Source organism: Asparagus officinalis, chromosome 1 (genome assembly GCF_001876935.1).
Source record: "Asparagus officinalis chromosome 1, Aspof.V1, whole genome shotgun sequence".
Lineage (NCBI taxonomy): Eukaryota > Viridiplantae > Streptophyta > Magnoliopsida > Asparagales > Asparagaceae > Asparagus > Asparagus officinalis.
In genome coordinates, this window is record NC_033794.1 from 34,219,638 (window position 1) to 34,231,927 (window position 12,290).

The 12,290-nt window shown below is 38.6% G+C and overlaps 1 protein-coding gene across 2 annotated transcripts in view; it reads right to left on the minus strand.

The window, feature by feature from the left end:
• LOC109822646 (putative nitric oxide synthase) overlaps nucleotides 5,274-12,290 on the minus strand; it is a 42,495-nt gene continuing 35,478 nt past the window's right edge. The window contains exon 13 of one of the 2 annotated variants that reach the window (XM_020388880.1): nucleotides 5,274-5,742. In XM_020388880.1, coding sequence (XP_020244469.1) covers nucleotides 5,499-5,742 — 244 coding nt within the window. In that variant the 3' untranslated portion in view covers nucleotides 5,274-5,498. The remainder of the gene's footprint in view (nucleotides 5,743-12,290) is intronic. The other variant, XM_020388885.1, reaches the window with a different exon arrangement.

A 12,290-nucleotide genomic window follows, 5' to 3' on the forward strand; every position in this document is an offset into this window, starting at 1 on the left:
TGGGAAGCTTTAAGATAGAAGCTTCATCGAATGTGACGTCCCTACTTAGCATAATCTTTCTATCAACTGGATCTCATAGCTTGTATCCCTTGACATCATGCTTGAATCCTATAAATATGACATTCCTAGCTCGAGGTTCTAATTTATCTGTTCTCATATGATAAAACGCAGGGCACCCGAATACCTTGAGCTGGTCATAATCATGTATGGCTCTCCAAACCACTTCTCCATAGGGGTTTTCCCCTCAATTGTAGATGAAGGCGGCCTGTTAATGAGGTGGCTCGCATATGTAAGTGCCTCAGCCCAAAAGATCTTCTCCAAACCACTATGCGCCAATAAATATCAGACCTTCTCCAGCAAAGACCGATTTAACCTCTCTGTCACCCCATTCTGCTACGGTGTATGAGTCTCTCTATGCCCCCGTCTCGACATAACTGCTGAAAGGGGTGTGATGTGTACTCACCACCGTTGTCGGATCATAATGTCTTGTTCTTTCTCCCAATCTACAGTTCCAATCTTTTTTTCCACTCCACAAAAAAATCTAGGACTTCACTCTTCTTTGTCATGATGTACACCCAACATCGCCTAGAATAGTCATCAACAAACATGACGAACCAATGTCGACCACCAAGTGATGCAGTCTTGGTAGGACCCCAAATATCTGTGTGCACGTAGTCCAAGATGCCCCTCGTCTTATGAATGGCCGTCCCAAACTGCACCTTCGTCTTCTTGCTAAGAACACAGTGCTCATAAAATTTCACTTTACCACTCTTGGCTCCCTTTAATAGCCCCTACTTGCACAAAGCCTGCAGTGACTTCTCTCCTGTGTGCCCCAACCTATAATGCTAAAGCCTGTTCATGTTCGTCTCTGAAATAGCCGAAGCAACCTGGCCAATCTCGGTGCTCCCCTTCAGATAATACAGGTTTCGACTGCGGACTCCCTTCATCACCACTAAAGATCCCTTAGTAACCTTTGTTACAGCGTCTTCAAATATCACCTTGAATCCTTTTGCTTCCAAAGCTCCAACAGAGATAATATTCTTCTTCAACTGAGGAACAAATCTCACCTCTTTTAATTCACGGACTATTCCATCATACATCTGAATCCGCACGGTACCTATCCCATAAATGCTACAGGATTGATCATTTCCCATGACAACAATGTAGACGGTAAAAAATACCTCTATGGGTTTACAAGAAATTCGCCTACGAGAAGAGCTCGCACGCTCAGTTCTCTAGCACGGGCCTAAATCGCGTAGATGTCGGGTATACTCGGTTCCAGGTTCGCCTAACGGTCAGTTCGCCAGCACGAGTTAAGATCGATCAGGATGACGAAAGCTCGCCTTTCACTCAACTCGCCTGCCCGAGTTCAGGGTCGAATCCGCCAGCAAGCCCCAATACCGTCAGTACAGCTGGGTATCCGCTACCCCACGTGCTGAGATGGGCCTTCCCATCCCTCTCTCTCAAGGGAGAGAGCACAGTTCCCCAAGACCGTCAAATGGCCGCTCGCAGTACGCACAGCGTGAAGGACTGGACAGGTGTCGAGTCAACCTGAGCATTCATAAATGCGACTCAACTCAGCTGTCTGGATCAAGAGCTGGATCCGCCGGTACTCGGCAAGTTGGTTAGACCCACTCAAGTACTGTGCACCTACTTCACCGCCTCTCCTGACCGGAAAGGAGAAAGCACCGTGCCCAAAGCACGTCGGGCGGTCACGCACAGTACGAGTGATCGGACAGACACTTCATCGATCTGCGAACTCATAAATGCGGTTCATTAATGCTGGTCAAGTCCACTCGGATAGCAGCCGGTCGTTGCCTCATATACAAGGATGGTCCTTCCCATTTTAGGTGACAGGACATAAAGCACAATCCCTCAAATGACCATTCATGGTACCGAGGAGCAGCTAGACGTCTCTGAAGAAGACATGGTCACATCCCATAATTCAAGGATGAGTCAAATTGTCCTTCTTCCATTTAAAAGCCCCTTCCAGCACACTGGAGGAGAGGTCGCAAAACTTAGAGAAAAGAGTTGAGACCAAGCTCTCTGCATAACCTTTGCATTACAGCATCACTGTTTAGTTCCGAGCTCCGATCGCCGGCGAACTAAGCAGACCCGAACTCCATCGATTCGAGCTTCTACCGTGAACTGAAGCTCTCCAGCAACTTCGATCGAACGGTCCAAGGGAAGCAGACTCGACACGAGCATCGAGCGAAGCATCCTATAGCCACCTAAAGTCCCCACACAAAACAAAGAGGGCATTCCCTCTGCTTCTGTTGTAATCATTTGATTATTAGTTTGTAGTAAGCTTTCTTATAAATACAAACGAAACTCCCTTTTTTTCGGGAAATCAAATATTCACCCTACAAACAACTCCCCCATCGAGCTTCTCAAAAGATGCAAATCAGTCTCGCCTAGGGGTCACATGATATGTAGCGTCGGAATCAAGCATCCAATCTGATGCATCCAAGTGGTTCACCTCCGGAGTAATCAATAGAGAAAAGCTCGAATTATCGGAATCATCGCCTTTCGCAACATTCACCTCATTGGCCTTCGGACCCTTTTTCTTGCCATTATCCTTCTCCTTGAGCTTCGGGCAGTGTCTCTTCCAATGTCCCTGTTCCTTGCAGAATGCACATTGGTTCTTTGCGAACTGGTGACGACCTCTAGACTTTGACATTCCTCTATTACCACCTTTCGGATATGGACTTCTACCTCTCGTCGACAAGGCCTCACCTGAAGTACTAGCACAAGAAGTCTCCTTGTCCTTTCTCCTTAAATCATAATTCGCCAATGCATTAGTAACTTTACTAAAGCTGATAGAAGATCTCCCGTTCAACAAAGTGAGCACAAATGTGTCATACTCCTCATCCAGTAAGGAGCCTAATAAGATAATAGTCTTTTACTCATCTGATATCTTCTCATCAACATTCGCCAAGTCCGACAAAAACTTCGTATAGTTGTTCACATGAGCCGCAAGCGAGGTACCTTTGGATATCTAAAATCTGAATAATCTTTGCAGCAAATGCAATCTGTTCTCAACACTTTTTGTAAGATACTTGTTGTTGAGAATTTCACACATCTTCATTGCAGACGTCACCCCAATCACATCATATTTTAGCTCCTGTTCCAAACAGGACCTGATCACCCCACAAGTGTTCCTATTCATCTTTTCCCATATCTCCTCTTCATATTTTGGTGGTCTCTTGTGGACCATGATGGTTTCCTCCAAGTTTTGAGCATTGAGCGCATCTTGTATGTCGCTCATCCACAAACCAAAGTTGATTTTACCGTCATATTTCACCACACTAATTTTGGTGTTCTGAAAACCAACTTAAACTGTACTCGCCATTAACTTGCTGCTTTCACCTTCTTCTCCCACTGCAAACTAACTCTAAGTTGTAGAGAAAGAATCAAACTTTGATAGAAATTAAGAATTACCCAACTGAACCCTAGATCGGATTCCAAATAGATCTCCTGTCCACACGAGGAAAGCGAAATCTCCAACGGTAACTCCTAATGCTATCTCCACTAAAACCTAGAACTTCAAGAACCAAGCTTCACACAAGAATCTTCCTCCACCTAATTTCAAAACCCTAGCTCTGAAATCTAGGCTCTGATACCACTTATTACGCGCAGCGAAAATTTCGGCAGCACTTCAGCGGTACAACAAGAGAGTCAGGTCGTAATATGAATTCATGTTTCACCAAGAAAACAAGAACCTTAAGCAAAATATCTCAACCAAGTGAGATATCAGCTCTTCCTCTCATCAGTTCTAGGACTGACCTGTCGAGGAAACCTAAATAAGCTATTACAAATCACACAAATAGCGAGACAATCAATTTTACGTGGTTCGGTAAATTGCCTACGTCCACGGGGAGAGGATGGGGAGATTTTACTAAATCAAAGAGAATACAAAGGGTTACAATCTCACAAAACTCACAAACTAACCCTCAACCAAAGATCTCAACTTGCTCACAATATCTCCCTTTCAAAATGCTCAAAAGTCTCTCTAATCTCTGATTACAACTCTCCTCTGTCTTTTGATGATTGATTCTAATCTCCATATATATAGAAAACTAAAACCAAAACAGATTAGGAATCCTAAAACAAAAAAACAAAACAAATTAGGAATCCTAATAACCTCATGTTACCAAAATAAATTAGGAATCCTAATAACCTCATGTTACCAAAATAGATTAGGAATCCTAATAGATTAGGAATATTGCTATCTAACAATGACTTTTACTCAATTGACATGACGGACATGAAGAACATGAAGAGGTGTCATTACACTTATCGTAGCTTATATTAGCTTTATTAAAAGCTTTAAATACGATAGGCATAGATGCATGACTAAATCGGCGATGCTATATGGTTAAATTATCGACTGAAGCAAGCAGAGTCCTTAAAGGTGGACTGTGATGAGGTAAGAACTGCTATAAGCCATGATTAAGTACCATCCTATATTAAGGTCTTTAAAAATTTTATTTAAAATAAGTAAAAAACGTTTCTGGTGAAAATTCAGAATAACAAGATTATCTTTTGTGAACTTAGAAATGGAAAGTAAATTGCCAGAAATAGAAAGCACATAAAGAATATTTTCGAGAAGAAAGGGACTCGAGAGAGAGTTAAGAACAAATGAGCTAGTGCTTTTAATTGTCAGACCTGATCCGTCTCATATTGAAACTTGTTCGGTTTCAATACAAGTAGATGACATTTGTAGTTTAGATGGATCAGCTGTCCTGATGTGTCGCCCCGAAGTCAAGCAACCAATTATAATTAGTGACCGAAGCCATGTGAGCCAGAGGAGGAGATGGATTGAATCGATTGTAGGAAGCAACCGCCGAGTGCCTCACTTTGCCACAAACTTGGCATTTAAGGTGACGTCCCATCAAAGATCAGTTTGATGCAGAGCAAGATTAACAGTTGCTTGAAGAGATGACACGATGAGAGATCGGAAATAGACTTCTTGACCAAGAAGGAGAACATGCAACTCTTCTACATAGAGAAGAGGATCGGCACGAGTATAGATGGCTGTACAAAATTCCGCGCATTCCTAACCAATTCCACCAAGCACAAAAGTGAGTTGATTTGCAAGCAACTTTGGGTTTCCAGTTATTTTCACATAAGAGTACTCGAGTACCTTAATATCCAAAACATAATAGCTCAGAATAATCTGAACGGCCAGCACAAGGCACAATCTCAGAAGCAAAAAAAAAAAAAAAGGAGAAAAAGAAGCAAAATAATCATCTTATGTAGAATTTTTAGAATGCAAGTTCCCAAATATTGGACAACCCAAGAATAAGTTCTTTACAAATGTTCCGATCTTTTACATTACCCAGCTCTTCCTAATCAGTAAGTAGATGACTAGCTCACAGAATCACAATGGCGAACTTTCCGTAAAAGGTCTTTTTGAGTATATAATAGATGCTACTGAACAGTAAATAATCATAACAAAATTGGATGTACATTCAAGTGTAGAGCTAAAACAAGCACTAGTGATACCATTTAGGTCTCAATTCTTCCTCCTCCTCGGTCAATTCTTGATATTGGTACCACTCTAAACCTGCTTTACCAACAGGTAGTGGAGGCCGGACAAAGATCTCAACTGGCTTTGGCACATGCACTGCCAACTGCAGCTCCCCTATACATTCAGGATTACTTCCATCCAAGGTCTCAAGGCCAAAAGGCTCGATAGCTATCCAACCCAGCCCAGATATTGCGATGTCACAAGCTGGCCTGTTCATGAAGAAAAGGATTAAAAAAAAAGGATATACTTCGCAAAAGTACCACAAACCTAATTTTATTAGAGAAACAAACCAAAGTTTAAAATATTACATACTATCAGAAAATTTTATGATAGTTTTATGATAATACCCGGAAGTTTATCATAATTATCTGACAATAACATAAAGTTCATGGTAATCTAGTTACTCTAAATATTCCTGGAATTTGTAAAAATAAATGGTATTTAATTCATGGGTATTTTCTAAAAGTTTGTGTTATTGTTTACTGATTTAAAAGTTTATGATATTTTTTAAATAATATTTAATTCGTGGGCATTTATGGTATTTTGTCCAAAACTCATAATAGTAGTTCATGGTAGCTTTTGAAATTTACCCTAAAAAAGAAGCAACACATAAATTTCAATATTTATGTACTTTAATTCTTTATGACATTGTCCACATTTTTATTGTGATGTCAATTTTGTAATACTACTGCAGTAGGCTTCTCTTGATTTAACTAGAAGCATAATCCAGGAAAACAGCATATTATATGTGAATGCATATCATGACAAATATATGTTAGTTAAATTTTTATTTTTTAAAACGAATAATTTTACTTGGTTCACTTTTATAATTCCTTTTGACAAGAAAGCACCCTGAAGAATAATTCTGTAAGATATGTAAGATATTGAAATCGGTTGATTTGGCCCTTCTTCTTCAGGTCTACTCATCTACCTGATTTGACATTAACTTAGAATAACAACAACACAACATGTCAACAACCAATCGTTTACCCTAAATGTTTGGGTTTGGCTATAAATCATGTCCTGTGGATCTGACTATATTTTATGTTGTCTGTTGGCTACCTAACGCAACCCTTCACCTTTACCTTGACTTAGGACAGGAAGCACTAGCTATGAAGCGCTACATTGGCAAAGTTTGACATCAACTTAGAATACCATGAACAATTATAGCTAGCATGTGTGCTTTCCAACTCATCTTTGAGATAGAACTTCCATTTGGATTGTATAAAGATGATAAGCCTCTCAAGAATATCACTTTTTCACATTTTATTATTTTTCTGAGAAATGCGAGCTTTTGAAAAATAAAAGTCAAGTCAAATGTACATGGACCCTTACTTGTCACGTCTCGAGCTCACGAGCCTGTTGGCACAATGTAAGCCATGGGACCCACAAAGTGCAACACATAGTTTAGCTGCCAAAATTAGCTAGCCAATGTTACACTTAGTTCTCAAAACTCATCATTTAAACCATTCAATCACTCAATCAATGTCTGACGTGAGACTAAATCTTGGTGTATCACAATGACCCCACCTTAATTTCGTGATGTTCTCGCCGTGACATGACAATTGGTCAGCTCTGATATCACCATCAGGCAATGAGGACTCAAGAGGTGGCTCCTACTAGTTTCTAGAGGTGGCTCACACTGCACTCACGCGGTGTGACACTTAATCCCCCATAGCCCTTGGCCGCACATTTCAAGCTGGTTAACTATTTTGATACTATTTATCACCAACCATGTGTGCGTCCTTTCAACAGATAGATTGCATAAGACATTTTTTTTCTCCATCAGGATACTTCATATATGTGAAGATTTTTTCATCTTCATGATCCAGTCTTCAACTACCATAGGATCAACACTTCCTTCAAAGGTAGGCAGTGTCAGCGTCTTGAACTTCGCTATACCAGTTTGTAGACGATGATGATCATTGTCTTGAGGTTCTTGTTGTTGATTAATTTATTGTTGTTGATTTTGCATCATATTGGATATAGCATAGCATTAGCACCCATCTGATTCACCCCAAACCACGTCCATTCTTGCCTCTAACAATTGTCCTAATGTTTAGTTCAAATCACACTCCTATGTTCAGGGATTCCTAGTCATCTAGTCATAAACCAACAAACCATATATTAGTTATCACTAAAGACTTTTCTTAAAAAAACTTATTTCTAATCACTACTAAAGACTTCTAAACTAAGGACTTCTAAACCTTGGCTAAAACCACAACTTATCACTCTTCCAAATGCGCAACATAATTTGAGATGTATGACAATGGCAACATGTGCAAAAGCACATTCCAAGCCTATGGTGCAATTCTATATTTCAAATAAAATCATTTAAAGAAACTATGTTCATATAGATGTCTCATATCAAAGCTACATCATAACAAGGTCACTCTAACGTGTCAAAAGACTCTTATTACATAACATAAAAGCGACTAAGATAACAACTAGAAACTCTCTGCATTAAAAAACTCTAATAGATCCTTCTCATGTCTCCAAAACTCCAAGCTATAGATAAAATTGTCTAATTTTCATCTAAAAAAGATTAAAAATAACAGGGTGAGTTTATACCCAGTGAGTAGAGAACTCATCATTATTGGATTGGACAAGTTAAAAAAAATATCAATACTAACTTAAGTAAGCTACAATTAAGAATGATTTAAAAAGCATATAACATATTTCTCCAATTTTCATCTAAAAAAGATTTAAAATAACAGGATGAGTTTATACTCAGTGAGCAGAGAACTTATTGTTAGTGGATCAGACAAGTTTTAAAAAAATATCAATACTAACTTAAGTAAGCTACAATTAAGAATGATTTAAAAATCATAAAAGATATTTCACAAAAGAAGTTTTCATGTATTGCATAAGATAATAAGAAAAACAAGTTTAAGAAAAAATTACAAATTGAGTACTAAATACTTTTAAAATGTAAATATCAATCTAAATTTACATTTGTAAAACATCATCAGTTGTCACACTAAGGCTATGAAAATTATAGCCCAATAGCATGGAAATGCGCATTGATCACTATAAGTCAACCCATAAATAAAATGTATCTAGCACTACCATAGATTGTCTAAAGGTTACTTCACAGTTTGCCAAAAAGGTCACTTAACACAGGTCGGTACATTCAATACCATATGATAGACTTAAACAAATCACTTTCCTCCATAGTAGACATCTGAGGATTTTTAACATTTCAAACAAGGTTTTAAATATCGGCCGACATGTCCGACATGTCGGCCGACATATCGGCCGACATATCGGTTTGAGGGCTTGACCGACACGACATGGACGTTTTCAACTCGTATATCGGTTTTCAGGGCCAAGTCAGAAAAATCATGGTCATATCGGGCATATCGGCCTATTTTTTAGGTTTGAAAAATCGACCGATATGGTACTTTTTTTAAAAATCTGTTTTTTGTTATCGGGTTTGGGTTTAGTGATAAATACCCAAACTCGTTTGACTCGTTCTCATGTTTAAGGGTTCCTTATGAACCCAATAGAAAGAATTTATGAACCCAAATGGCCAAATCCATATATTATTTACTTTTTTATATATTTAGTCTATAGAATTTATAAAGTATGCTTATATTGAATTTATGAATGCTTAGATTACATTTAGGACATGATATTATACATAGGCGCACTACCCGATATGACAATCCGATATTTTTAGTCAATGTCCCCCGATATATCCCCGATTTCCGCTATCCGATATGGATTTTAGCCATCCGACATGAACCCGACATCCGATATTTAAAACTTTGATTTCAAAGAATTCAATAGGGAAGACATTCTCAATAAAACACTACACCTGCAATATTCATATTTTTTCAAGATTATCAATAGTGGATAGCGTCGCATAGCGGTGAGATACCGCTAAGGTTATTGGGGCTATTTCGGAAAAATAACAGCAAAAAACACAAACTCAAATAGCAATCTAATTTAAATATGTATAAATATTTTAAAAAAAGAAAAATTAAAGAAATTTTTAGGACATCTAGAAGTACATGTTTTGATGATTTAAAGAGATCATAAGCATGAAATAAACATGTACCCATCACACAATACCGAAAATAACTGGAGGGGTCGAAGAGTCATCTTTGAGATGAGATGAGCAGTTAAGAGGACTATAGGAGCTCACAGCGAGAGGAGGTAAGAGGTGTTGTGGCAGTGAAAGGAGGTGGTGAGGAAGGAGGCAGGGGCGACGGGAGGCGGCGGGTAGGATTTTTTTTAGAGTTAGATCGCAAGGAGACTCCGGAGAGAAAAAACATCGGGTAGGTTAATTTAATGACTTAAAACATCGGGTCTTTCGGGTGCGGGTAGGTTAATTTAAAAAAATAAACCTAAAACCGCTTTTAAATAGTACTCAAAAAACGGATTTTACCTGCAATCGCCCGTTATTCATTGCTATAGGATGCTATTGGCCACTTTTGTGAGCAAAAAGTGCACTCTCCCCAACACGTCACCACTATTAGGTGATAGTGTTGCGGAAGAGGTCGCTAACACACTAGCGGCGCTATGTATAACAGTGCATTTTTCTTATATTCACAAAAGAAATGTTAAAAGTGTAGATATAAGAATATCTACTAACAGAATGAACTTATCAAGAAATGACATTTGAACAATAACTTTTAAAAATATGTTTGAAAACGTATTTTTCAATAATCTGCATTTTTAATTAATATTTATCTTGTTAAAATAAATAACCATTAGTGCCACGTTCTTTTATCAATTTTTCCATATTATGACTTCCATCTTTGTTAAAATAAATAACCATTAGTGTCACATTCTTTTATCAATTTTATCCAATGGACTATTACCTGTATAATAGTTTGATATTAAGGGAAACATTCATGGCATCATCATATGTTGTTGTGGAGACCAAACTATATGAGGATGTTATTTCTTGATCTATAATGAAAGTGTGGAAGGCAATGTAGACGAGGAGCTTGAGTCCATACGGAAGAATGAAGTTATGGACATGGTGTATCTTCCAGTTGAATGCAAGACCATTGAAAATAAATAGATTTTCAAGGTCAACCAAGATGGGACAATCAAGTGATGCAGAGCTAGGTTGATGGCGAAAGACTACACTCTAAGTTCTAGGGTGGACTATAAGTAGACGCTTTCTCCAGTGGTGAGAAACGACTCTGTTCGCATAAAATCGACTCTTGTAGCGCATTGATCTTGAACTAGTTCAGATGGACACTAAAACAGCTTTTGTAAAAAACAACTCACCCTATTATCTCCTAAGTTAATGGCCATTAACCCACATTTAATGGCCACTAACTCTCTCTCTCTCTCTCACCCTATAAGAATAGTGGAGATTACTTATTTTTGGGAGCTTAATTTGAAGCTTGATCATCTTCATAATATAAGAGAGAGAGAGAGATCAGAGATAGGGTTTTGGCTAAACATCGACAAACTTAGAGCTTCGGCAATTCTCTAAAATCAACAGAAAGACTTATCGTCTTGGTCGGATCATCAACAGAGCACAAGAATGACACTTCATCAGCACACAAAAAAGAAAACTTCTTATAAATTTTTCTTTATTTCTAAAGTCTTGAGATTGTAGTCTTCTATTTTTGTTATCAATTTCAAAGACACAAAATAGGATGACGACTTTGCTGGGGACTTTTTTCTCTACCGAAAAGGAAATATTGTCGCTGTTCGACACTAAGACATTAGAGTCTATTGTTGAATCGCTGGTCAATGAATTTGACCAAGTGAAGTTTGAGGAATTCATTTTCTTTGAGAAATCACTTAAGCCCACTACTAGGAACTATTGTAAGATCCATCCTAACGCAAAGATGGACTCAGAACTGACCTCACCCACAGCAAGGTCAACTTCGCCGACAATAGTCTTGGCTTCACTAGAAACCAGACCGTCATATCAAATGAAGGTCGAGACGTTCATACGTCTCTTAATTTTGGACTTCAGTCGACAACTCCTCTTGGGGTTCGCTTCGAAGCTTCTCACGATGCTCACCATGCTTTTCTAAAACAAATATAGGAATTGGGGTTTTCTCCATCTAAAATTCCGCGATGGAAAATTATCACCATTAGAGATTCTTGATCTCAATCGTAAGCACTAACTTGTGATGAAGACTCAATTGACCACGCTAGTCGTAGGTCGAAACAACGTCATCATAGGTGATGTTCATTTTCTGAAAGCCAAGTAGGTAAAGTTGCTCTGAAGAAGAGTGATCGCCGTTTTAGCATAGTTGAAACTCCTTCTGATCTGCTCTTGGCCTTTTGCTTGGCACTAGGAAGAGAAAATCAAGGAGTTCCTTTCTCTGAAGAAAGCGTGTCTATATTAGCATTGCACAATCCTAAAGGAATTTACCACGGAAGTTTAAACGAATTGCCAATGCAACTCTCCAGTTGTAAAAGAATCGGTGTACAACCACCTTAGACTAGTTCCAAAGTCTTCAAAAGCTATGAATAAATGGCGACAACGCTCCCAAAAGAACAAAAGAAATCTCCAAGAGTTCATGATCAATATGACTAGTGTAACCAGAGAGGAAGAAGAAGAGGATAGTCCTTCTAATCTAAGATATTCTCCTGTCATACAGAGTATACTCCTAGAGATAGACGATGTGTTTCATCATACCAGGTCACGGCAAAGGGATAATAATCCCTTTCGATTTTTCTCTCCTAAGAATACATCCTCCACGAGTTTGGACACAAGAGGATCAACCTTCTGCCAAAGACACTAACTCTGTCATAGCGTCCAATGCAACTCCTA